The 27,477-nt window shown below is 37.1% G+C and overlaps 3 protein-coding genes across 5 annotated transcripts; all 3 read right to left on the bottom strand.

Moving 5' to 3' along the window:
* Positions 1 to 108: 108 nt before the first annotated feature.
* On the bottom strand, positions 109 to 5,896 carry prnpb (prion protein b). The gene is made up of 2 exons (XM_008418179.2): positions 5,772 to 5,896; positions 109 to 3,933 (listed from the first exon to the last, which is right to left on the bottom strand). Exon 2 carries the CDS (start codon positions 3,924 to 3,926, stop codon positions 2,859 to 2,861), a length of 1,068 nt encoding a protein of 355 aa, XP_008416401.1. The 5' UTR covers positions 3,927 to 3,933; positions 5,772 to 5,896; the 3' UTR covers positions 109 to 2,858.
* Positions 5,897 to 7,368: 1,472 nt separating this feature from the next.
* Positions 7,369 to 11,919, bottom strand: LOC103470047 (uncharacterized). 2 transcript variants are annotated; one of them, XM_008418172.2, is made up of 2 exons: positions 11,839 to 11,919; positions 7,369 to 10,177 (listed from the first exon to the last, which is right to left on the bottom strand). In XM_008418172.2, the coding sequence occupies exon 2, from the start codon at positions 10,168 to 10,170 to the stop codon at positions 8,836 to 8,838; it is 1,335 nt and encodes a 444-aa protein (XP_008416394.1). In that variant the 5' UTR covers positions 10,171 to 10,177; positions 11,839 to 11,919; the 3' UTR covers positions 7,369 to 8,835. The 2 variants fall into 2 exon arrangements, with proteins under 2 accessions (XP_008416394.1, XP_008416395.1); XM_008418173.1 differs by lacking the exon at positions 11,839 to 11,919 and adding an exon at positions 11,529 to 11,709.
* A 1,071-nt stretch (positions 11,920 to 12,990) lies between these two features.
* Positions 12,991 to 26,331, bottom strand: letm2 (leucine zipper-EF-hand containing transmembrane protein 2). Of its 2 annotated transcripts, XM_008418170.2 has the most exons (11): positions 26,072 to 26,331; positions 25,209 to 25,277; positions 23,103 to 23,625; positions 21,352 to 21,495; positions 20,470 to 20,613; positions 19,272 to 19,475; positions 18,141 to 18,260; positions 17,951 to 18,070; positions 16,612 to 16,710; positions 15,847 to 15,915; positions 12,991 to 15,103 (listed from the first exon to the last, which is right to left on the bottom strand). In XM_008418170.2, exons 2-11 carry the CDS (start codon positions 25,253 to 25,255, stop codon positions 15,047 to 15,049), a joined length of 1,527 nt encoding a protein of 508 aa, XP_008416392.1. In that variant the 5' UTR covers positions 25,256 to 25,277; positions 26,072 to 26,331; the 3' UTR covers positions 12,991 to 15,046. The 2 variants fall into 2 exon arrangements, with proteins under 2 accessions (XP_008416392.1, XP_008416393.1); XM_008418171.2 differs by lacking the exon at positions 16,612 to 16,710.
* Positions 26,332 to 27,477: the final 1,146 nt, after the last annotated feature.

Below are 27,477 nucleotides of genomic sequence, written 5' to 3'. Positions count from 1 at the left end.
CGCCCCCTCAAATAAAGTGTTACCAACTTGATTCACCTTTATACATTTAATTTATATTTATTTACAAATAGAAAATCAAAGACAAATTGTCAGCATGCAGATAATAAATCAGGGAATCACTAAAAGTTAAGTTTATTAGACAAGACAAACAACAGCAGGACATTTATCAGCGTAGAAAGAAAATGTTTACATTAAATGTTCCTGTATGACAGCGCCCTCACGATATGTGTTGTGTATGATACACTAGGTCAAATAAAATAATATTCAAGCAGATAACTGGAGATAGGACATGGCAACGTTTATTCAGGAACAGGAACTTCATCTTGTTCTTTACAGGTCCAGCTCTTGTAACCGCAACAGCGCCACCAATGGCAATTTGTTATATTACTTTTATCCTCACATTTACAACCAAACAGCCTCCAACACATAGGAGCATAATCATACCAAAAGTGTGTAAATCTTTAATCTAGAGGTTCATTCTTTTCTGTGTTTGGAACACCACAATATGGACTGATGTGTTAAAAAAAGTCTGAATTTACCTCTTTTGAAGCTAAATCATGGCTTTATCTGTGTTGTTTTTATCATAGCATTGACAACAAATACATTTACCAACCGTTTAAAATGAGCAGACATAAAATGTTTACATTTCTGACACTTTGCACAAAACAAACACATTTGGTCATTAATGAAGACACATTCACATTCAAAACAGTGAGCTGAGGGTACATTCTTATATTAAAGTTTCATTGGATTTTGTTTTTTCCAATAAGTTCTGTAAAAAAACAGAAAACTAACCAATATGAATGTGTATTTCGTGTTACTGAATAAACTGTAACAGGAAATACAGTTTCCTATTACAGGAAACTGTATTAATCAGTTCAGTTTCAGAACTGATTAAAAAAACACAAAAATATTCAGACTTAAATGAAAAAGCCCAATAAACCACCAAACACAGATTAATGTTGCCATGTTGGACACTACAAGATATAAACAGGTGATGATCAGAAAAGTATTAAAATTAATTCTCCTTGATAAAGACATTTCTGTCATGATCTGGAGGAAAACCTGATATAAAAAGCCCTGAAAGTCAGAGGCAGACGCAACTACGTTTAAAAACACTCAAAATACTAAACTGAAATGGTGATTTTTGCCCTGTATCAGTTTAGATTAACAAAAATAAAAAACAAAGTACAAATTGTTTTTATTATACAAAGAGAAAGGCAACATGGGTATATTACTGGTGCAAGACATTTGTAACAATTTCAGCCTTGGTCCCAAAATGAAGCAACTTTTGTATAAATAATAAATGAGATTTACAGAAAATGGTTAAAACCAAATTAAAAAGTTGTTAAAGAATATATTGTTTAAAAAGCTGTTTTATATTTGAATTCTTCTTTGAGCCATAATTCACTATGGCTTTTTCTCTTAAAACTAAAACTTCCCACAATTACTTCATAATCATCTTCATCTTTTATAGCCAGCAGCAGGTTCCCACGTTGGGAAGATTCAGAAAACTCTAACCCACAGGTATCCAAAGTGTGGCTCAGGGGCCAATTATGGTCCTGGACTGATTGTGTTTGGTCCATAAATTCATGTCAAGAATGATACAAATTTGTCCGTTGGTTAAATATAGCAAGCTTTTTCCCAGAGTGACGCTTTAATCAAACTCTAGTTTTACTAGGAAGTCGGTTTGTTTGAGTTGGTGTGAACGAGCTATCAAACTCTAAGGTGGAAGAAAAAAATCCAACTCTGGTCCGCCTACAAACCTCGGCCTTGGTTCAGTTGATGTGAACTCTAGCGCGTTTCACATGCATATGTGAACACCAAGCAGACTGGAGACGGCTCCAAAAACAGGAAGTAAATTACAGCGCAGGGCATTCTGGGTAAATACAATCTAAACAAATGCACAACTGTAGCACTAGTGGGAGAAATAGCTAGTGGACTTTTACAAAAGACAAAAGAGAAACCCTATAACGGCTCAAATTTGACTCCATTTTGTTTTCGTTTTGTAAAGAAGGAAGTTGCACTCATGTCTCCTTCTGAGGTTTTTCATGTTGTCTCCTTCAGTGGTTCTTGGTGCAGCACCACCACAGACGAGGCGGCAACAAACGGTTTAATTTCTTTGACACATGCAACAAATGAAAGTGTAACAAATGTTGCAATTTTGGTCACCAATCGAACCGAGTCTCCTGGACATAATGTGTGAAAACACTCTTATTCACAAGAAAGACAGGTCTGGCAGTTTGGTCAGGAAACTCTGGGCAGTCATAGCAAGGAAACAAAAGGATCATCAGTCATCAAGTTCTGAGTGACATTCTGCAGAGCGACTACATGAGCAGATAGCCTGAGTAATTGATCAGCTAATATCACCTAGTTAGGCTTGTTACTCCATAAAGACACAGCAGAAAGATTATTACTATATATAAGAAGTACCAATAAATATCTATAGATTGGTAACATTATCATACCATTTGAATCTCATGGTGTTTTTTGCCTTGTCGGTTAAAAAGTGACGAAAGCCTGTATCACTGCAAAAGCACAACATTTTACCAAGTATTTTGTATGGTTTCTAGTGCAAATATAAAACTTTTGAAATAAGACTACGTTTACTTACGGGTAACTCTTCAGCAAGACACAGGAGCTGGCTTTAAGTCAATATTTCTTAATACAGATTTTAAAAGAAGGACTAGTTCAACTAGCAGATAAACATGGTAACACATTTTTTCCCATACTAAACAAAAATACTTGGTAAGGCTGTTTTTGCAATGTAAAAGAAGCTTTTATCTTCTTCCATGTCTTAATATTTCTCCAGGTAGAGAGGATGGCAAAATCTCAACTGATTAACCCTGCAAACGGTGTCAGTGCAGGAACATTATCATGTTGCTATTAATTATGATCAATGTTGTAGCAAAGGCTGCAGATAAAACCCCCGGCAGGCCCAGCGTCAGCGCCTGAGCTCCTCCATTCTGTCTCACTAAGTATTGATCAGACTTAACCATGTAACGCTCCAAGCACTTCCTGACCTTCAGCTGCTCGATCAGTGCCGGATAGCCAATCTCTACTATGCTGACTGTATCGTCGTCTTCAGCACTGCTGGATTCCTGTGGCGATGGACTTGAAGATGTGGTGGCATTTGTCGTGTTGTTGGTTAAAGGGTTGGACGCCCCATTTGAGGTCCTGCTGGTTGGTTTACTTGGTGGCTTTTGACTCTCTGCAGACAGGTCAATTCTCTTCATGCAGTCATCCATGAAGTTGTCGTAGCTTCCTGAGGGAGTTTTGAAGCTATAGTCTCTGCTGTAGTCGTTGGTGTCAGTTGATCGGGTACCATATTTCCTGTACATGTAGTGGTTGTAGTAGTACTCTTGTTGGGCGTTGCGAAAATGAAAATCTGGCCGGGGGAACCTTCCCAGTCCATAACCCAGGGCCATCCCCGCCACAGCCCCCCCACCTGCTGCTATCATTGCTGAGCGACCAAACCCTCTGGATTTACTGTTAGGTAATAAACCCATTCCCTGGACTGACTGGGAAAATGGAGAACCACCCCTGGAGCCATACCCTCCGTAGCCAAAGCTGCCACCATAGCGAGGGCTTAAAATTTTGTTATTTGGGTTGGCATTGATGTATCCACCTGGGTACCCTTTGTTGCTATATGGTGACCCCATCCCTGGGTACGGATTGTAGTAGCCTCCACCCTGCTGCCTGGGGTAACCACCTGGGTATCCTCCCTGGTTGCTTTGTTTGGGATGTCCACCCTGAGGATTGGAGCCCTGATTGCTTTTGTGCCACATGTTGCTGTTAGTGGCACTTCGGCTGGGTGTGGACCCCTTTCTTCCACCAAGGCTCTTCCCAAAGCTTCCACCTCTTTTGGCCAATAGGAAAGGAAAGTGAAACAAAAGAAGGCACAGTAGAGAAGATTTGAGCTGCATCTTCACACTATAGAAAAGGAAATGCAAGCAAATACGTGAAAAGATTATTTGGATGGTATTAAAAGCGCATCACATGCTGTTTATCTTAAAGATGCACAGAGAAAGGAGTTGGGGATCCGAATCAGTATACTTTCTGACTGAATGTAGTGATCTTTTTTATTTTAATCAAATCTGAGGCTTTATATTTAAAAAAAAGGTAATAAAGTGGGGTTTTCTGTGACAAACAGGCTAACCTTACATTTTCAGCTGATCAATATCTGGGTGCAGAGGCTGCTTATAAGCCACTAATGGCTCAACACGAACATAAAATGAGCAGCCTGCTGATCTAATGAAGCTGATGTTTTCCCCTCTCCTACTCTATCATTCTACTGCCTTTGTCTGACTGCCGGGCTTTAAAATCCATTAGCCAGTGCAGGAAACCCAAATGGAAAGTCAGAAAGATCAAGACATAAAAAGCAAGCATGTATTATTTTTAGTGTTCTCATTATAAGAAACATTATAATCCATCTATCCATTTGTATACACTTTCAACCTATGCAGGGTTGAAAGGGAGTTGGTGCAGTCAATGGACAAAAGTGCAGACTCACTAATACAATATGTAAATATTGTATTGTAATTGTAGATTTTTCCTCTGACTGACAATGTGTTTTTATTGCATTCTTTAGCAGGATAATTATCGAGAGTATCACCACCCTGACCTCAATAATGCAGAAAACCTGCAGCATGAGCTGAAAGGGCCTCAGATACCAAGTACTCTGAGATTATGCAAAGAGGAAAAATAAAAAATCTCTTTCGCTTTATTCTCCAACCTTCTCCGAGAGAAGACTGACTGCAGTCTCACTGTAAAAAGAGGAGGGCACAAAGCATTAACAGCACAAATAATAGTAATGGGTATAGTTTCTTCTTAACTTTTTTGCCACGACAGATTAAATTTACCCAAATTAAATGTTAAAATCTGAATTTATCAATTTTTTACAATGCGTGACAATAAGGATGGTGAAATGACTCTGCTGTTATTTACCTGGTATTTAATTACTTTAATATTAGCTTAATTTTACATCCTCATTGATCAATAAAGCATTATGCTATATGAAATCTGATACATAGTTGAGACATCTGCCCCTGGCACGGCATTTTCATTGTTTGCTTTTAAAGAGTTTTAATTACATTTTATTTAAAAATGCCATGTTGGTAATTATCTACAACCTTCCACTGAAAAAGCTTTTCTGCCTATTTTATTCAGAACCAAGCTTGTTGTTTGTGATATTGTGATTTGTGCATATGTATTCTGTATCCTGTGCTTTGTAAAGAAAGGAAGAAAGACCTGGTGTGGAAAAATTTTTTTTATTTCTTAATATAATTCAAAGTACAAATTTCCACTCTGTGACTGCAAAACGGCAAAAATATTTAATTTCTGTGTAATTTTTCCATCTTAAAAAGCAAAAGTTTAAAAAAAAACCTGTTATTTTGTTTTTCATACTGTTTTTAATAAGAAAATTAATTTACCAAAACATACTCTGACGCAGCTACAGGTCCAGTAAGGTCGTTTTGCATCGTCTACAGCAAGCCAAAGGGTAATTTCTTATTAAATTATACACGGATATCAAATAAAGCTTCTTCTGACATGAACGTTTCCACTGCTTTTATAATGACTCGTCTATTTTCCATTAAGATGGCGCATACTGACCCAGCATTTAATTCACAAACGAATAAGTCAGCAGCAGTTTATCAGTGAAGTCCATGTCGGCGTATTTACCCACAAAGAGGTCTGTTTGGGGAAAAAAAGTGCGACTTATTTCCTAGAAGTAACCCAGAAGGGTGCGGCTAGTTTAGCCGAAACCTTACCTTGAATGTCCGCACCTCGGTTTCCCTCTTCTCGCCTTATTTTCCGCTTAGAAAGCCTCCCGCTCACCGGTCACCTCTGAACGTTGAGTCGGTCTGAAGAGACGTTTGCCGCTGACGTAACGCCTCGCGCACCAAAGATATAGGTCGCCTGGATACAAGATGTGGGGCGGGGCTTAACCTTATTTGTTTTCCATCATCCGGAGCCATGAAATGATGACGGGTTGTTTGGCAGGCCGCTTTAACGTAAATAAATTATGTTTTACCGCCCTTACATTCTTATATCTTAAATTGGTTTAAGTTTAGATATAACTAATTTAAGCAGCTGTTTACCTCACATATGCTTTGGGATGGCTGTGTTTAATAGGTTTGTTAATGGATTTTATCAATGTTTTCTGGCACAAATGGCCTTTTGAAAACATTAATGATCTTAATATGAACTAGAGGGCGGAACTGGTGCTATAAAATCTGTGACGTTTTTACTAGACAGAATACTAAATCAGGATATGAGAGATGTCATTCTGACTAATTGGAATGTTAATTTAAGACATGTATACAAAATTCTAATTTTAGTCTAATTCAAGGTTTTCAGTTTTGTTTAGTCGTTATTGGCTTTTAAGATAGGCTGTCTATTTAATTTTCACAAGTCAAAAGTAAATATTGCCTATCTAAAAATACATTTAAGATATCTTGAAATATGGGTGTTATTCAATATATCTTTAATGAGAATAATGACATAAAGTCAGCTGAGTTTAATGATTGGTTTTGCGTTGCATGGCTTTGTGAGGGTTGTGGTTGGACTAACTTATTTTTTTGTTTCAGTCTCTCCATCAACTGCAGACCTGTGGAATATATGAGCAGCTCCTGTTGTAATAATTAAGGATTAGATGCCATATTTATCCACTGATTTTCAGACCTTCAGTTTCCATACATAATGTTCTTTACTCCTCTGCCACCTGGTGGTCTTCAGTCCACACTGCCCTTCCCTTAACTATAAATGAGGAGAAAAATAACAAATCATTGTGTTGTTTAGTACATTTGTCTAAGATAAGTATTTTCTCTACAAAAACAGCCAGAGTAAATGATAAAATAGCCCTTTCATGCAAAAGTGATCTGCAGTCTAACTCTTCTTGGCGCAGACAGACACTTTCAGTGCATAAACTTCATGTGTCCTGCTTCTGGCAGAAATGTGGTTTTGTAATTATGACATTAAAATCATAAAGAGAGTGGAAGGAGATCCAGAGGATGCATTTCTCCCAGAGGATCAGTGAATTAATGGATCATTACAGGATGATTACTGACAAAGTAAACAATATGAACACTGCATTTTTACAATTACATGTATCTCAAAATATTCTGTAAAATATTAAAACAAGGGTAAAAATAACAACAAAAAGACAATACAGTATTTTCAAAGAAGTTTCTGTACATCATTAACAACAGACAGAAAATCTAAGATAAACAAATTTGTTTATGTTACTCTGTTTATTTCAAGTTTATAAAAAGTAATGCATGTTTCAGAGAGGAAAAAACTATGCAGATTACACAGCACTACAAATAAAACATACTTAGAACCGAGTTAAAGACAACAAACACAGAATGTTTTGGAATGTAGATTTATTTGAAAAAGTAACAATAACTGTTAACTTGTGAACCAAAATGCAAAAAGTTTAAATTTATCCAGAAAAACACCCTAAGCATGCATTGTAATAAGATATTTGACGTGTGTGTGCGCATGCGCTTGTGTGTGAGAGGTCAGATATAAAATATGATAAACATGAACAAATATAATCAGTAACAGGCGTTTGCATTCAACTTCTGAATATCACTCAACTTTGCAGTGATTAAAGGTGTACTTAGATTTATAAAATGGTAAAAATGCAACACCAATTGTTACTGTTCTAAGGCGATTCAACATAAATCTTAACATTTACTATTTTCTGCTGTGATCTTGCCTGGTATAGTGACATTTCTGCTTATATAATTTTATTTCTGTAACCACAGTTCAGCCTGTTTGCACCATAGCAGTCAGAGTACGGTCAGCAGCACAGTGCAAACTAATCCCATAACGCTTTCAGTGATCATATTGTTTGAAAGTAAATGTTATTTTTTAAGTTGTTTGGCTCATGAACCATAGACATGAATGACCGGCCCCTCCTTCCTTCGTGTGCGAGGAGAGGCCGGTTATTTATGGCAGTTCCCAGTTTGCTCTGCCCCAGCAAAAATGCTTCTGTGCTCAGAATGAGCCAGTTGCTACCATTTTTGGAATTGGGAGGATTTCTGTTTGGACAAGACAGCAACAATTAATAAAATTCTTGTTTGGCACTTCTGAACGGATGTTCAGCGTCATAAGAGTGGGAAGTGAAGTTTTCCCAGGCTGCAGCCCTCCTTGTGACGGCTGGAGGTGTTACTAACTTAGAACATTTACACAACGCACTGGAATAATGCTGTAATTTTTTATTGGGGGAGATGCTAACAATAATGTTAGCTCTATTGGAGAAGGGGAGGAAATCAAAAACACAGCTAAAAGAAATCTTTAGCTAACATGTTAGCGGTGGCATTATTGAAGAAAGGGAATACTAACATCTAGCTAACATGTTTTTAGCCATGTCTCTGTTGTAGATGGGGAAGAAATAAAAAAACAGCTAAAACAAATATTTACCTAACTAGTTAGCGACGGCTCTGATACACAAGAGAAGAAACATAAAAACATCTAAAACAAATCTTTAGCTAATGTGTTTTCAGTGTTGACTGTTGTAGAGTGTTAGCCATGCACTGCAGTTGGCGGCTACAGGAAGGAAAATAGCCTTCAGCTTCTAAAGCCCTCGATAAAATTTGTCATTTATGATCTGCTTTGTGTTAGGATTGGTGTTGCTGAGGAGCAGTAGAGATTATTAGCCATAATTAAAGTTCATTGTCATGAGCAAGAGAAATAAACCATGAAGCCAGAAGGTAGAAGTCATGCTAGAATGCAATGTACAGACCATTAATAAAAAATAAAAATGAGCTTGTTTGCAAACTTGCATAATCTTAATTTTTGTACTTCACCTTCTACCCAGTGAAGGTCTTAATTGTGCAGCATTAACATCATAGTTGTGCTCATGAGTACAAAAAGTAGCCCTTGCTGCAGGTTTTGTATCCCACTGTGAGGTGAAGACTGTTCATTTTTCTTCAAGTGTTTTTCAGAGTAAACGACGTAAAGCTCCGTACATCTTTTCACCTTCATCTGGTTGATCAACGCTGGGTAGCCAATTTCCACAATACTGACTGTGTCATCATTCTCCTCGTTGTTCTGGAGAGTCTGTGAAACCTTCACATTTGTAACATCAGACTTATTGAGAGGGTTGTTGGTTGAATTGGCGATAGAGGAGACGTTCCCCGCTGCAGTGATGTTGCTTCTTGAGGTTGTAGTTGTGTTAGTTGAAGAGGTTGTTGTTGATGTTGTTGTTGTTGTTGTTATGGTGGTGGTGGTGGTCAGTGGTTTGGTTTGCGACCTCTGGTTCTCTTCTGGCAGAAGGTCCGTCCTCTTCATGCAGGAGGTCATGAACCTGTCAAAGGTCTCAGGTGTCTGATTGAACTTGTAGTCCCTGCTGTAGTCGTCCCTGTCAGAGGATTTCATACCGTATCGCTTGTACATGTAGTAGTTGTAGTAATACTCCTGGTGGGGGTTGTGGAAGTGGAAATTGGGATGGGGGAACTTCCCTAGTCCGTAGCCCAGGGCCATTCCTGCCATCGCCCCTCCAGCCGCCGCCATTGCCGCACTGCGTCCGAACCCTTTGGATTGATCAGACGGAGCAAATCCCATTTTCTGAACCGAGTGAGAGAAGGGAGAACCACCCCCACCTCCGTAGCCACCAAATCCAAAGCTGCCGCCGTAGTGAGGGCTCAGGATCCTGTTGTTTGGGTTGTGGTTGATGTAGCTACCTGGATAGTTTCCATAACCTCCTCCATACCCTGGAGCTGGGAAATGGCCGGCAGGATACTGTGGGTACTGAGGGTAGCTTCCATGGTAAGGAGAACCTCCATGTTGGTATGGATACTGAGGATAACCTCTGGCTGGATACCCAGGGTAGCTACCTGGGTTGGAATAGCCTCCATGTTGGTTTGGGTACTGAGGATAGCCTCCATGTTGGTTTGGGTACTGAGGATAGCGTCCGGCTGGATATTGAGGTTGACTACCTGGGTACTGAGGATAGCCTCCTTCTGGTTGCTTAGGGTAACTTCCTTTATTTGAAGTGGGGTTTTTGGCCTTTTCCAGGATTGAATGTTTAGTTTTGGCATCCAGATTAGTTTTTATCTTTGTCGTCTTCTTAAAAGGCTTTAACAGTTTGATTTTGCCTGCCACTGAGAGATGAATGTGAGCTAAGAGAACGGACAGGCACAGGAAGGCTAAAAACTTCATCTTTACTCTGCAAATGGTACAAGAAAAGAAATTAAATATACTATTGTCTCCCCAATTAAAACCAACCAAACTTTTTGTGCTGTGGGCCAAAATCATCAGCTCTAAAAAAAAAAATTTAGTTACCAAACCTGTTTTAATGTTTCTGTACCTACTCAAACATAAAATAAGCATGGCCTATTTTAATTAACCAAATAATCTGATTAGTTTTGTAGAAATGGGATTATAGATCCAAAACTTAAAATGTTTTTAAACATTTTGCTTGTTAATAAAGGCATCCAGTTTGCTTATTATTTTGGACTCAGTTGAAGAAAACTGAAAAATATCTTGTCATTTCTCAGCAATATAAACTGGATTTAGGTCAGTCTTCACTTAGAAACATTTAGAGTTCATCAATAAAAAGATTTAAATGTAACAAGATGGACGTTAGAGTATAAGTCTATGAGTAAATGTGGTCTTAGTTACCATGACAACGGAAGGAAAATGGAAAGCTTCAAAAGAAAATCACTTTGTTTTGCATCTAACAGATTTGTAGGATTTTTATTTAAAAGTCGTAGCTTTGTACTAATTTATTCTTGAATTGTGGTTGGGGGCCACAAAAAAAAAATCAGTCGTGGGCCAGAAATGGCCCCCGCACCCCTCTTTGAACACCCTTATGTAAACTTTCTCACATCTTTCTAACCCAATATTCTCATCAAGGACCAGGGTTTCCCCCAGAAAACTTGCTAAGCTCGGTGCTCAGGCGCTAGGGCAGTCAGTCATCCAGCCGCCCGCCATGTTTTTGAGGTGAAACATGTTTATAGTTGACAGGAAATTTTAAAATATTACTTGATAGTTAAGTGTTTTGGAAGACTGGAAGGTTAATACCTAAACACCAACTATAAAATAATAACAAAAAAGGCAATCATGAAAATTTTTTTAATAAATAAACAATGCTGGGGCGGACACAAGTAAAGCCTGGTGGCCCGCCAGGCTTATGATACACTGAGGGAAACCCTGAAGGACTGTCACCTGCCATTATCATTAAATTACCTTGGTGAAATGTTTGTTTCTTGTATTTTTTCTGCTGTTTAATTTTTAAAACTTGAATTTAACTTCCCTGTTTATTCGGCAAATTATCTTCTTTATTATTCAATTAAAGTTTAACTGAGTAAAAAGGCTTATGCACCTCTCTGGAGGTCACTCAGCTTTCTCTGAGCTCTTACACATTCTTCAATCCTTGTACAAATAAACATTTCTTCTTTATCAAACTTTATTATATTTTGAGGACTGATTGAAATGATGCGTTTGGTTAAAAATAGTTGGAAATAAATGAAAGGCATGCTCAGATTAAAGCCTCCACATGCTTCAGCTTGACCCACCTGTCACCACCGTGAAGCTGTCAGGCTGAAAATAGCTTCAGACCCACAACAGGCAGCAACTCTTCACTCCTGTTTGCAGTTTGTTGTTTTAAAAGCTCAAAACATTGAAGCACTTTAAACAACTAAGATAAATGTAAAACCCTGAAAAGATCTCTACATTATCTGATTACACAAATACTGTTTTGTTGTTGTAGTAAACTAAAATGAGAATTATCCACCTCAGTTAGCTTTGTCCTGTTGAAAAGTTTACCCTGATTATATCTTGTTTCTGTCAGTAATATCTATAAAAACAAGAGATAAATATACTGACCTGAGCTCTCAGCACGGCCACAAACAGAACAGTTTCCCGTCCGTCCGCTGCTCTCCTTAAGTTTCAGCCCCTCCTGCTTCTGATGTGACCCAGTGTGAATAAATTAAGAGGCAGAAATCCGTCTTCCATGCAGATTCTTTGCAAAGATTTGTCTTTTTGTTCGTCTCTGAGAACATGAAGTCATCTACAGTCCGGATTAAAACTTTAATCTGATGTTTCATCATAAAACAAACTTTAGGGTGATTCCATCCAAAGGCAAGGAGAAGAAATACTCTGAGCGTCTTTATAAACCATCTAAAAACAATCTAAACATTAATACCTGCAGGTGGTTTAATAAATGCTGCCCTCTGCTGGTCATGAAATAAAATAAAATAAAAATCCAGTTCATCCTCGGTTCCGCTGAATCAGTAGTTCACAAAGTTTTCATCCACAATATAAATAAAAACGGACCGGTAAATGTATGTATATATAAATATATATATATAACAATTAAATAAAAAGGTTTTTATCAGTAACGTAAATCTGTAAATTCAAAATGTGAAACCCCTAAACTGCGTAGTTTCATTTCACATTTCAAGGTTTTATTTCTGCTATACTTACAGCTAATTACAACAGAAACCTTTCCTGTTCTGAAAAATTATAAATATTACATAAAACCAATTTCTGCTGTAAAAACGCTGCGTTATGCTTCACAATAACAGCCAATAAATAATGTAAATCCTCCACAAGGAAGGCGAGGAACAAAAGTTTACTGGCAAAGAATGCTGGTTCCTAGCAAACTAATGGAAAGTTGAGTGGAAGGAAAACAGGTGGAAATTCATGACCAAGCTTTGAGTGCAGCAGACACCATTATGAATGTTGACATTTCTGTAATAAAATTCATTTTTTCAGAAACCTGAATGTGAGAAAAAATAAGGAAAATTAGTTGCAAATTTTATACTTTTATTTTTGGTATTTTAATTTTCATAAATTAAACAGCAACATGAGTCATTTGTTTTATCTACAGTAAAATAATTTTTTTAGATGCGTTTATTCCGATTCTTTTCATTTATTTGTTTTTACATTAACCATTGAGTGAACGAAAACAAAAATAAAAAATAATTAGATGGTGAGAAGCTCCAATAAAGTTGAGTAAATGAATGAAGCAAAGCGTTTTAAAGGGTTGTATCATTTCTTTAATTTCATCGATTCTGTTTCGTCGTCGTTTTGGGAGAGTGTTGTCAGATAATCTGGACCACAGTTTAATTTCCGAGCCAACAGTTTCCAGACGGATGACGGCATGATGCAGAAAACAGAAATAAAACAAACCAACGAGGAGAAAAAGGCATCGAGAATGAGAAACGCTGCAGGTTTGGTTCAGCATCAAACCTGGTCGAGTTGCTGCTTTAGCTTCGTTTTCTCTCTACATCGTTAAACAACCTGGAGCTGCTCTTCTCATAATCCCACCTGAGTGGGAGATCCAGAGATTAAGTCACTGTTCAGGGGGAAATGTTGGGTTTTAAATCTGGCAGCAGAGCGCACACACAGCAAAGCAGCTATGTATGTTAATGCTTTCATCATGTTTTACAAAGTTTAAAACCAACAAAAAAATTTTTTTCATCAATATCAAAACCAATTAAAACAGCAGGCATTCATATGGATTATCTAGGGCTGGGCGATCAGTAAGGTTTTTTTTTCCACTAATGGGTTTCCATAGTTCAGTGATGTCAGTGGCCCAAGGCGGCCATCTTGTTTCACAACTTCTATTTGATTTCTGTTCAAATGTACGACAAAATATTAGGGCTAGGATTATTATAAATTATGAGAATAAAGTAATTTTATAAGAACTCTAACATGAAAAATTAAAAATTAAAATGAGGAATGTTGAGTTTCTTGTGAAGTTTTACTTTAAGTTTTATAATCTTTTAAACTTCAGCATCAGATTATCATCAGTTCAAACAACTAAAAAAATAAACAATGTGATCACATCAGATCTTAAAAACATTTCTATTTAAGAGTTTTTCTGGTAAAAATGCGTCTTTATTTTGCTAATATTCTGACTTTATTCTCATAATTAAATATTCCTGTAGCCAGGGCCTAAAGTGTCAGTGTGCAACTCAGAATGGCTGATAGAAGTAAAAGACACTTAAAAATATTTTCTGCAATTTCTTCTATATAAGGGGAAAAAACAACAAAAAAATAGGATTACGATTAGAAGTGGTCGAAAGAAAGAAAACATAAGATTGTATTTAAAAGCCCTACAGTCACCGTGCGACCAAACAGCTTTAAGCCTTCGGCACAAAAACGGTTTAAATTTCTAGAATAAACAGAACAGACCGATTTTTACGCATTAATTTCAGGATTTGTGCAGGACAATGATGGGCGTCAAAATGAAAATAAAAAAATATTAATGACTGAAGCAGGGAAAATAAACCTGTACACAATAAATTTAGCTCTTACTGCCATAATAAAACTCTATTCCCTCCAGCACAGATATATGAACAACATCTAGAATATTCTCTTTTTACGTCTAGGACAGGTCGTCATTCTAGTGTTCAAAACACAAAACATACAACAAATATGCAAAAAATATATTTATATTTATATATTTATCTGCACGTGTTTGTACAGATTGTCCTTTCAGTGGTTTACGAATAAAGACTGAAACCAAACAGTCAAATATCCAGGAGTGAAACTCCAAGTCTTCATTTGCTGATTCACACAAACTATGTTTCCCCCCAATACAGAAACATCTGATTCCTGACATTCTGGGTGTAATTTAATAATTAATATAATCTTCATTTTGGACGATAAGAACAGAAAACTGAATGTGGGTTCAGCAAAGTTTCTCTGGGGAGATTTTAAAACCATCAGCAAATAAAACCGACCTGATAGGAGACAAAGTGCTGGGCTTTGCATAGCAAACTGTACAGAGCTGCTGCTTCTGTGGTGCAGGAGGAAAATATACACAATATTTACAAATTTACACACAGAGGAGGAAGGGAAACGGGATTTCAGAGCTAAAGAACGACAGAGACGGGTTTGAACGGCTCGCCCAGATATGAGGTCAACGACGGCGTTAGCAGGGGTCAAAAGGGCAAACACGGCGGCGAAGCAACAATCAGGGTCCAGACTGTCCCGGATCAAGAGCCAAACTGTCCCGGATCGGGAGCCAGACAGGTCCAGACATGGACGCTGGGTCCTCCAGCTTCATCCCAGCTGCTCCTCTTCACACGCCGTTGGCGCTCATCTTGTTCTTCTGGGACACTTCTGTCGCCGCTTTAGCCTGAAAAAATAAAGTTATTCAATAAAGTTTCAGACTTTCAGCCTCAGGTCTGTCAGTTTGTTTCTGTTTGAGGCCGATTTCCACAATCAATTAACAACATACAAAAATATGTATGTACATTGAAAAGGAGTGAGTTAGAATTATTAATCCCACAATGGATTAATAGCTAATTAATTAATACACAGTAAAATAAACTGCATCTAAAGGAGACATGATGGCGATATAAAACATATTCATTACATTTATGGCACCAATTCATTCTGAGACAATCAGATTTTAGTCTGGTCATTTCTGCCCACTTTAAGCTCCTCTCTGAATACAACCATACATCTTTGAAAAGCATTAGTAGAGCCTCCTGCACAAGCAACAAGAATGCCACAAGTGGTTTCTGAGTGAAAAGTCAACAAAACATTTGTCTTCTTCAGCACATACAGCGTTAAAACCAGCTGACCAAACATGCTGGAGCTCAGCTTTAGGTGCTAGGTAACGGGCTGAGATTTGCTGGGGTTGCTAGGTAACAGTGCAGTGCCTGCTGATTTGTAGTTGCATTCTAGACGTTTTTGAAATGGTTAATTTTCCAGACACCAAAAAAAAAAAAAAAAAAACATCAACTTGTTGCCAAAAACCAGCTGTGTGTTTTTAGAAGCAGCTGAAACCCAAATGTAAATATAAAAACATGAAAAAACATGCGAGTTTTGCATAATTGCTCCCTTTAAAATAAAGATATGCAACACTGGTCTGACCTGAAGAACCTCAGCAGGAGTTAACGTTTTGTCCAGAACCACGGGGGCTTTGTCCCGCAGCTCCTCCACCTGCAGCAAAATGTAAAGACGACGTCAACAAGGTCAAATTATTTCTATCAAATTCTTCTTCTTATGCAGGTCTGTACATTTTTATTTTTTATTTAATGGAGTTTTAAATCTGTGTTTGGTGTTTTTATGTTCCATGAACATAAATCTGAGGCCGACTTTGTGAAAATCACATCATAAATAAATCATCACAAAACAGGTTAAACAAATTTCCTTTTAGTTACCAGTGAAGGAAACAGACACTAAAATGTCATATTGTAACAGTTTTGAAGATTTAATTTAACTTACAGAAACTTAAAAGAAGTTTTAGAAAAAAATTGGGGAAAACTTTTTATTAATACTTGTCATGGCAACAAGTTAAAACTTGCTGTGTGAAAGACGGTTAAATAGTCATTAAGGCGTTTAAAATATATCAGACTCAAATCAAATTTATAAGCTTAGAGTTTTCTTTTTCTGGCTTACAAATTAAAATGAGATTTATCTAATAATTTGTTCCTTCATTAAAGTTAAATGGCCCATTTTTGGCTAAATGTTGAATTATTTTGAGGAATCTGGAAATAAATTCGGCTCAAAACAGAAAGATTTAATCAAGCGTTTTAATCAAACCGACCCCAGCTAGAAATTCAAAATCCTGCTTGTGGCCTAAACTCAACCGTCTCAGATTAAATTATAATTTTAGAATTTTTAAGAGCTGCTGACCGGTCTGTCTTTGATGACGACGGCTGGGTCTGCCAGTCGCTCCGACTCGGTAGCGGCCGGGTTTGTTGCTGGGTTTTCTGCAGGAGAAGACGCAGCTTTCTGCAAAACAAAAATAAAAAAATCTGATGAGGCCAAAACATCTCAGAGAAACTGCTGTTTCATTTTTATCGCTCAGAAATTTCTGTCGTTTTAAAGTTTGAATTTTAGCACCACAAACAAGATTTAAATCTTTCTTTCTAGCAGCTTGACAGTAAATTTAAAAGGAAATTATTCAACAATCAGCGACGTCATGTCTTATTTTTATGTCGAACAGAAAAGAAGATAAAATGTTCTGAAACCTGCAAAACTCCAATACAATTAGTACTGAAACGATTAATCACGACGAATCAATTACTGCAATAGTCAGACTAATTCAGTAAACTGATTAATCAACTGGAGTATACAGACAAAAAAAGGAAATTTGAAGTAAGGACACCATTTTCAAAGCAGTAATTGAACCAAAACTCTACAGAAAAAATAAATGTTGTGTTTAAGATTAAACAAAAATGCAAATAAATTTCATCCAGAAATTCTCAAAAATTTGAGCTTCATTTGGTTCAAATTGTGTAAAAATAATTTTTTTTCTGTTCAGTAATGAAAAGTGGATCACTGGATTGATGTTAAACAAAAACAGGCTGAACTTTTCATATGTTGATGTTAAAAGTATTTTTTTTTTGCTGCAGATTCTTCCTTTGCTACAAATGATCAAATGTTCACTAAAATAATGCAATGCTATTGTATATCAGGTAAAATATTTATTTTTTATATGTAAAAACGGAAATTTGTTTATTTGCATCGTTTTTAATATTAGATTTTAAAAAAAGGCTTAACTAAAAATCTGCAGAATGCGGATTTCTATCAGATTAAAACCCTTTAAATATCAAATCTCCGCCTGGATATTTTTGCCTATTTTAATTGTATAAAGTTCTTTAAATGTCCCGTGAGTAAAAAATGTTTCCCCATGTCTCCATAACAACTGGAACTTTCAGTATCTACCAGTTATTTATGATTTACCGTCTATTAAAAGAGGGTTTCATCAGATTAAAACGAAGGAAAACACGCCTCCTGGAGCAGCAGGAATGAGATTACCGTAATAACTGGATGTTGGCTGAAAAGTACAACGTCTTCGCTTTCAGAAACCGCAAAGTATCGCAGAGTTACGGTAACGCAAAGTTGGCTTGTAAAAATGTGTGGCGATTAGTTACAGCTCTGGAATTAATCTGGATTAATAATCAGAATGAACTCCCTCTAATCTGGAAGCAAAGCGCTCTCTGCGGCGGTGCAGTGGTTTTGGTCTCACCTCTAGCTTGGGAACCGGCGGGATGACGGGCGGCTTTGGCTGGAGGTCGGTCAGGTACATGGCTCTGGAGAGCAGCAGCAGCGACGGAGGAACGTTCTCCTTCAGGTGGAGGTCGAGCCACTGAGCGACGGAAAACATTCGTCAGAAACACGGAACCGTTTCTCGGATTACGACATGCGAGCGCTGCTACCTGCTGCAGCTGCTGGCGGAGCTGATCGCTGGTCAGACCCAGAGAACGCATGCCACGACTGCGACACGCCGCCTGCAGCTCCGACACGCTCATGGCCGCCACGCCCTCCGCCGAGATCATCTGAGAACAAGATCAAACCGGAGTCATCTTTTCTTCATTACAAAAGATTTTCACACAATTTTAACTGATTTTCAGTCTTGAAAGGTTTGTAAAATGTTTAGAAACAGTTTGAATCCCTATAGCTGCAAAATCCCTGTAGTTGTCAATTCTGTTTTTATTTTCATTCAACTTCACATAAAGAGTGTCGAACTGTCTAAAATATGCAAAACATTAAACATGGCAGAACCTTTCCCAGGGTTTAAACATTTTCACACAAACCAAATGCATAAATACAATTAATCTGTAAACAAACTTTCCATTTGAAAAATTATTGATAATCAGAAAGGGAATTATTCTATTCATTTTAATTTATCATAATTAATTTATTATTGTGACAGATACTAATGTATTGTGATCATATTCTACATTGGACTTCAGGTACAAAGTCAACTAAAGTATAAAAGTTTAATGTTTTGAATGTCATACCTTATACAAACTGACTGGTCTGAGAACAAAACACCAATTTCACAAAACAATAATAAATTGTTTAATATATGAAACATAAGATGATCTATAAGTCATGGAGACATCAGGAATCCCAGATATTCAAAATTCAAATGAGCTTCCTGCTCAAATTAAACACAAGATGCAAAGAAAGTCACACAGAAAATCCCCAAAAAGATAAAATCTCACCATGTTTTCTGGCATTTAGCAAATATAAATAATTTTGTTAACTGTATCTGACCTGAAACAATAAAAGTTTAATCTGATTTAACTTCAGACAGTCAGAAAAAAAGTTGGTATCTTTATAAGATGTATGAAAATATCTGGTTTCAAATTACGGTTTCCAAATTTCAGCTTTTAATCAAATGTTGGATTGCACTTTATTCCAAACCTGTGTACCTTGAATATCAGTACTTTCCAAACCCTGAAATCACTTAAATGAAATTCAAGGATTTTCCAGGATTTCCAGCCTGACCCTGCTGTCCTGCTCTGAGGGAAACTAAATAATCCTGAGGTGTTTCATCTCACCTCGTCGTCCGACTTGATGGCTCTCAGTTTCATCATCAGCTGGAAGCGCAGCAGGTTGTTGGTGCCGATGGGCTGCAGCTCCAGCAGCTTGCACAGAGCCACCAGCTGGGGGCGCTCCAGGTGCTCCAGGGTCAGCTCGTCTTCAAACAACTTTGAGAAACGGACGATCTCCTTGGTGGATGGCTGCTCGCCCGTTCCCCGAACCTAAGACAGGAAATTTAATATTTCAGCTACAAACACACAAAAATACCTCTTCAGTTCATGAAGAGGAGTAAAAATATCAGGTTATATAGTTTAGATATAAAAATGTCAAACTAAATAAGTTATGTCATTTATTTAGGGGTGTTCAAAGTGCGGCAAGGGGGCCATTTGTAGACCTAGGATTGACAATTTTGTGGCCCCACAACTGGAGTTCAAGAACACTACAAATTTTTTTTTACGGAATTTTTTATTTTTAATCATTACAGATGTAATTTTATCACAATGGAAAATGATACTTTCAGCAAAATATTCATCTTTTTAAAGTCAAACTGTTATAAGTAGAGCTAAATTTAACCAGGAATCCAAATTTGATGGAACGAAATCAACTTTTATTTAATTTATAAAACTTTTTTAAAATGAAAGTGTTTTGAATTTGCTTTATTTTAACATAGCAAAAAAGCAAGATCCTTTTTAAGTTTTGGATTGAATAACATCCCTTTCCAATAATAAAAAAAGCTACTTTATTTGTTGAGTTTCATTTATTTATTTATTTTAAATTCTTGGCCGACATGATAAAGTTTATGCAACCTGATGTTACCTCAGCTGGACTGATCCTGCTGGTGGCATTAAATGTCATGTGGAATAAATATTGAATAAATACACGAACAGCTTGACATAAGCTCTGTATTGTATGAGCTTTGGGCTTGCCATATTTCCACAAGATGCCCTCCAGAACCCATAAACTTCTCCTGTAGGGATTAGAAACCAGCAGGTAGATCCTAAACATGTTGTAACTCTTCATCATCTTGCATTGCGTTGGTATGGAGTGCTTTTAGAGCTTAGCAATAAAAAGACACAACATTTCTCTTGTTAACAAGGCAGGATGAAACTTTAGGAGGAATATATCCATTAGAATCCTAAATCAACTATACTGTAGATCCAATTCTTATGACGTAATAGTTTATTATAAAAGTTTAAAAATGTTGCCGTGTTTCACCTTCTGAACGTATTTGGAGAATCTCTGGGTCTCCTCCTCGATCTGGGCTTTAGCTTTGTTCCTTCGGGCCATTTCAGCGATGGTTTCCTGGAGGAACTTGGCCAGCTCCAGCTTCGCAGCCAAACCCTTTTTCTGCTTCTCCTCCTGCAAAAACAAAAACATTTACTACATTAAAAACAAAAAAACAAACTCCAGTGAGTTATTTTTAATTAATTTAACAGTGTAGCTGATACTGTGTACAGCGCTACATACATGACAATGTTGTTATTCTTTAAATAAAGCTTTTTTTGTTTTGTTTTTTTATAGTGTGAAAAAAAACTGTTGCAACTTAATGTTTTATTCAGTGAAACTAAATGCTTTCACACACTACAGCCAGACATTTGGTTTCATAAACCAACATCCTGCAAAATGCTTTAACATTTTACATCTTATTACATTTTAACAAACTGAAAAAGTTACTTTGTTGGAATTTAATGTTAAAGACCAACAGAGTTGATAAATGTTTTTTAATAAAAGACAGGCGAGTATTCAACCCCTCAAAACGACAACATTGTTGTTTAACTGATCTGCCTCTTTTCCAGTTAAAACTAAAAATAAAACATATTAATAGTGTTGCTATTGCTTAATCTTTTTCTGCTGCAGGTGAAGAGGTTTAGTAAATATAAGCTGCATTAAATGTTTTTAAAAAGCTGGAAAACAAAATAAAATATACTAAGTATTTTTCTTTAAATGAAACTTGCATAAAAGCCCCTGCAGTCAGGATGAACATTTCACCCACACGTCTAAAATGTTTTCCGTCAAACTTGGACGACTGATAAGTTACATAATCACAACAAGCCGTGGAAAGGTCGCCGAGGTCAAAGGGCGTACAGAAACACGAACCTTTTTAGACTCCGTCTCAAACGTTGACGGCAGCATTTCTGGAAACAGCTTGAGGAAGACAGGAAGCAGGAACTCCATAAAAGGAACGATGATGAACACCATGAAGGGAACGAGGCGGAAAAGGTCGGCGCAGGTCCTCATCAGCTGCAAACACAAACAAGACGACGACGTCACAAAGCGACGCATCTGACCCGCAGCTCTGCTGATGGCAGCTCAGCAGCGTGTCTGCATGCACGACCCACAACACGGGGCTTCCCTCTTACAAAATAAATCAAATTTAGATTTACCAGGGTTTACCCCAGTGTATTGTAAGCCTGGCAGGCCACCAGGCTTTATTTGTGCCTCCACCAGGCTTAGCATTGCTTATTTTTATTTACATTTTTTTTTATGTTTGCATTTTTTAAGGCTTTATACTTGGTGTTCAGGTATTAATCTTCCAATCTTTTAATAACACATAATTATCAAGCGATATTTTAAAATTTCCTGTCGACTTCAAACATTTTTTAACTCAAAAACACGAGCTGCTGGATGAAAGACTGCCCTGGCATCCAACCACCAGGCTTAACAAGTTCTCTGTGGGAAAACCTTTTTACTGCGATGAAAATCTGAACGATAAAGAGACGCTATCAAGAGTCGATCTGTTTTTTGTTTTTTTTTTACTACAGATTTTTGCATCTGAACTTATATATATATATATATATTTACATTTTAGCATCATTTTGCAAATTATACAAGTAACCCTGTCGCAAAAAGCAATTAATTAATAAATGCATCAGAAATTTAAATGAGCTCGATTATTTCCATTCTTAATATTTTCTGACGGGCAATTTTGTAAGGCTGAAATTATCAATTGATTATTATTAACTAATCAATCAATTAATTGTTAACTGGAGTATACAGACTAAAAAAAAAGGCAATTTGCTGAAACAGTATATTCAAACTGTAAAGGAAATAAACACTTTCTGCATTTAATATGAGCATTTGTAACGTTTATTTATATTCATCTTGTTCAATGCTATTGAATTTTAGGTAACAAATGTTTATTTTTTTCCATTTTAAAAAAGAAACTGATTTGTTTATTTGCATCTTCAATGTAGTCCTAGTATTAGATAAAAAAGGCTTAAGTGATTAAATGAAAAATCTGTAAAATGTGCCAATTTTTTTAAATCAAATTAATAATCAGAATATTTGATAGATTAATCAATTACCAAAATAATCGTTACTTGAAGTGTTACAATTTTGGGAAAAGATCATTTTAATTCTAGCCGACCAAATTTATCTTAATCAGATTATTAATTTTGCAAGTGCAGCAAGAAATGAACACATTTCTGAAAAGACTGAAATAAAGTTGCTTTTTAAGAACATTTTCTGTCTTTTGTTGTTTCTATTTTAGAAAAGATTATTTTAAAATCTTTATTTCTGATCTGAATCGCCCAGATCAAATTAAAGGCTGCTCTCTAAAATTAAAGTGGAAATCTATTCAAACCGCTACCAAAAATGCCTAAAACAATCACAATAAGTCTTTAAAATTCTCCTAAATTATGTTAGAAACGACAGATGGACATTTGCAGATTTTAAAAATACAGAAAAAGAAATGTATTTTTAAGATTTTCTTTTGAAAATGTTTGTTTTTGGGGAGAAACTAGTGATTTTATTGAAGATGTTGGTTTGAGTAAATGAAGCTGATCAGCTGATATGCAGAGATTGAAATCAGATCAATGATCGATAGTAAAGTGGATGTATCAACTCACCCTCCGCCTCTCCCTGCGCGTCAGCACCTGTCCGTGCAGCAGACTCCACACCGTCCGCCCAGCAATCTTCGTGTCGATTCCCAGTAGCCTGAAGCCGTTGTAGTAATGCTTCAACTCGTCAACAATCCTCTGATACAGAGACTTTTTCACCATCGCCCTCTCCTGGGCTGGAGGAACAGCTGCCGCAGCAGCGGGCGTTGGAGCCGACGGCGGCTGAGAGTCCGTTACCATGGCAGCAGCAGCAGAGTCCTTTTTCTCCCCGTCCTGAGTAGCTGCTGGAGATGCTTTGGTGTCGTCTTGCTTCACATCCTGGAGCCAAACGGCGGAGCTGTGCAGGGCACGGGCGAGCAGGACGGAGCCGTCGCCGCGGCTGAGGGAGTGGGCGCGGGCGCAGTGATGGTGGCCATAGTGGGAGTGTCTGGGAGGAAACGAAGACAAGGCGTGGCGGGGGACGTCTACGCGCAGGTACGCTCTGGAGGACAGAGAGGAGCAGCTGTGCCTCTTGGACAACAAATACGACCCTCTGAGGAGGAAAGAACATGAGTCAATGATCAATTATCTAAAGGTCAATCTATAAGCTTATTCAATTGAGCAAATTTCATCAACAATGTACCCGATACTTGTACTCAAGTAAGAGTAGAACTACTTCAGCACATTTTTACTAAAGTAAAAAGTAGCCATCAAAGAATTTATAGTAAAAAGTACCGAGTAACTGATCAAATGATCAATCATTTATTATTTAAACAGTACATCATCAGCAATTTTACTAAAGAGTATAAATACTTCAGAATAAAATTACTCAAGTAAAAATAAAAAGCACAGCAGAGTAAAAATACTCCTAAAAGTAGTTTTGTTTCCCCAAAAAAGTTACTCAAGTAAAATTGAGTAAATGTAACTAGTTACTATCCAACTCTGTCCATGTACAAACATTATCTTATAACTTTTACTCTACATGAGTGAAAATGGAGCAGGAAGAAGAAAAACCTTGTGGAAACCTGCTTTCTTATAAAATATATTTTTCATACATGCATGCATAAAGTAATAATTCTCATTGTTTGTTCCAGCAAATAAAGAGAGAAACACAATCATGTAAAAGGAAATTATCGATTATTATAGATGATAACATATAATTATAATATAATGCCTTATTACAGCTTGATGCAGTGAAACATAAAACCATGTATTTATTTAAAAATGTCTCTTAATTTTGTGTGAACTCAGAAACTTGGTCTGGGCTAATCATTAACTTTCTGTCTGAACGTCGAGTATCTCTGAGCCTCGATGTTCCTCGACTTTCTCTGCAGCATTAATGATTTGCCAAGAAGGACAAATGAGCCACTCGTCTTGGTGCACAACAGAAAAACCATCTGGCAGTCAGGACTAGACAAACTCGGGCAGCAGAAGCAGCAGGACATGAAGCAGATTTAGACAAACATAAGAACTGACAACTGAAGCCATCTTTCTAGGTAAAGAAATCTTGTTTTTAGAGGAAACAGCTAAGCAGAGCAGGTTCCAGTGCCTATAAATAAATATTAAAAATTTTAAAAAGTTTTGGTGAATCATCTCTCCACATGTTGAGCCGCTCCTCTTCACCTCTTTCTAGGAAACACTTATTCTGTCTCGGAAGTGACTTATGGTTTCAACAGTGAAAAAATGCCTTTGTTCACCTCAACTATGCCTCTACGTTTAATTATAATTCCAACCTGAACAGTCAGATACTTTCAAAAGAGACACATTCATGCTTTCTGAGAAAATATATCTGATCAAACAACAATGACGACTTGGTAAGTTAAAGTTTTAAGACTTTAGATTTTATTATGGATATACTTTTTCAGACCATATCTGACATTAAAATATAAACCTCAAGGCTTAAGAACTGGATAAAGATTAACCAAAAACTGCACTCGCTTTTTAAATATTACAAATGAGAATCTCTTCTGCATGAAAGTGAATGCTTTTCTGCAGAACCCACACTTCGCTGTGTTGACTCCATACAGACTACTCCCAGTTGTTTGTCACCGTTTACCCTGGTGATGAGTTATAGACCCCAATCTCTCCACTGCGTCGGTCACAGTTTACAAAGGGAAGTCTTAGTAGTCTGTTTACCTTGATCTGGTGACTGCCAGGAGCACCTGGTGACTAAAGACTGCCATTGCAGAGTCAGATCACGCTGTTCTGTCGAGGTTCACATGGAGACAGAGAGCATGCAGGGGTCAGGTTACAGTTTATGCATCATCTGAGAATTCAGCTCCACAAGAAAACAGTAGTAATCTCCAATCCATCACTTTGACAGTTTGGTAATACAACTAATTCCAAAAATAAGTTTGACAAACGCATGACTAAAAACAAAACGATTAAAGGTTTACTTATCATTACATAACAGATGTCTATCTCATTATTAAATACCCATCTGACACATGCATCTTATAGTATGTATTCAATGTAAAAAAAAAAAAAAAGTAAATACAAACAATAGAAGTGCAAATTTCCAGAGCTTTGTTTATTTGCTATAAAAAGTGAAACTTTTGACATGACGCTCCGTGGAAAGTCTCTGCAACATTTTGGGAATTTTCCACTGACGTTCCTACATACTTTTCAGCGCGATTTAAAAAGTAAAACCTGTCAGCAAACAAAGAAGGATGATACAGAATCACGCCAGAATTCACTAAACTAGCCGGTTTTGTGCCGTAAAAAACACACCGGTTCATCATGGGAAGCGCTTTAAAACCATTTGCTGTCGCGAACTAGTAAAATAACCGTCAAAAATATCGTAGATTACAATTTAAATATGAGGAAAATGATATAAAACCATTTTTAATATGCTAACTTATACATATGTTGTGCCGTTTATCATGGCTGCCAGGGGTGTTGTGCCGAAAAGTGCACCCCAGATTGACGTGCACCTCCTTAGCTTAGCATTAGCAGACCGTTGCTACAGCTATTTGTCAGCTGAAATGGAGTCCACTAACCTCCAGCGTCAGCGATCAAGCTATGGCTACCGCTGCTGACGGGGCGTCGTAAGGCTTCTCGGTGAGACGTGGACGATATTATCCATTCAAAACAGACTGGAGATGTGAACGGAATTCGTGAAAGAAACGTCTGGTATAGTGATAAACCCATTTACAGTGGGTTTATGCTTTAAATCGTCCGCGTGAGCGTCGAGTTTCTGCTTCAGAGCATTGTGAGCAGCAGCCTCCCCAGGCGGCTGCACATAACGATCACGTTGAGCATGCGCAAATGTTTGTGGTGGTGAGCTAACAAGGAACGTCTATTTAAAAAAAGAGTACTTACTCCCTGAGGCTTTTTTTTTTTTTTTACTAAAACGTGCAAACTGTATCCACATAAACTGAAGGATGTCTGATATTTAATCACTAATTCAGATGTGATATGTAAAGATAGCAATTCTGAGCATATGTCCTTAATAGATAGTACTGAAGACACTGAGATTTCCAAAAATCTGAATGTTGACTGAACCCTAATTAGGATTAATGTAGATGTTTCACTCTTGGGGATTTTAATGCAAAGAGAATATTAAAATCCCATTTTTTTACGGGGTTGTCAAAGATAAAGCATCGTTTGTCTAAAAGAAATATTGAACCAATATTGATTTATGTAATTATTTCTTTCTGGAATTAGCCAAAAATATTTGCCACTTGACATTTCACTGGAAATTTCATGTGTTTCGTTTTATTATTTAGCACTTTGATCAGAATTGTTGTTTTAAAATCACTTTATAAACAAAGTGTTATGGTATGAACCATTTCATCTAGCGCCCACAAGACCGGCCGGTAAAAAAAACTGAAGATGATTAATGAGCAGTTCGGTCCAAAAGGCCGCTGCAGAGTGAGACATCTGGCATTCCACGACCTTTGAGCTGCAGATCAGCCGAGGAGGTTGACAAAGCCAATCAGAGGCGCTGTTGCAAACGTAAGCGGTGTATTTACGAGGTTACGTACTGCTATAATTTATCTGCATTTAAAACTGTTTATGCAGATTTTTATTGCTGCCTTCTGCTTTTAGTGTCCTCGGAGTTTTTCTGTTCGTGAAGCGTTGATCAAATCAAGTAAAACACACATCCCATCATCCTCCTTCCACCCGAATGTGTGAAATCTTTTCCATTTTTATGGCAAGCAAATGTGTCATTTATTCATCAGTAGACTCTCCAAACCTGTTATGTTGTCATCATGCTAATTTGGTTTTAAATATACCACAAATTAAAACGGTTTCTGATATTTCTGTAGAAGACAAAGCAACTGCAAAACCAGTTAAATATATCTCTATAAACATCCAGTGTTCTTTTCCTAAGAAACATAACATCATTTCACATATTTATAAATGGGGTGAGTAGCACTGAATTAATTTCAAACATCTCCGT

Source organism: Poecilia reticulata, linkage group LG9 (assembly GCF_000633615.1).
Source record: "Poecilia reticulata strain Guanapo linkage group LG9, Guppy_female_1.0+MT, whole genome shotgun sequence".
Classification (NCBI taxonomy): domain Eukaryota; kingdom Metazoa; phylum Chordata; class Actinopteri; order Cyprinodontiformes; family Poeciliidae; genus Poecilia; species Poecilia reticulata.
Note: the sequence above shows the minus strand (reverse complement) of the source record. Positions and strands in the feature narration are given on the sequence as shown.

Coding starts and splice junctions, on each gene's coding strand:
- prnpb (XM_008418179.2), bottom strand. CDS start 3,926: ATGCAGCTCAAATCTTCTCTACTGTGCCTTCTTTTGTTTCACTTTCCT.
- LOC103470047 (XM_008418172.2), bottom strand. CDS start 10,170: ATGAAGTTTTTAGCCTTCCTGTGCCTGTCCGTTCTCTTAGCTCACATT.
- letm2 (XM_008418170.2), bottom strand. CDS start 25,255: ATGGCAGTCTTTAGTCACCAGGTGCTCCTGGCAGTCACCAGATCAAG. Junction 21,496..23,102: donor CGCGCAGGGAGAGGCGGAGG/GTGAGTTGATAC, acceptor TTGTGTTTGCAG/CTGATGAGGACCTGCGCCGA. Junction 16,711..17,950: donor CGCCGGTTCCCAAGCTAGAG/GTGAGACCAAAA, acceptor TTTGTTTTGCAG/AAAGCTGCGTCTTCTCCTGC.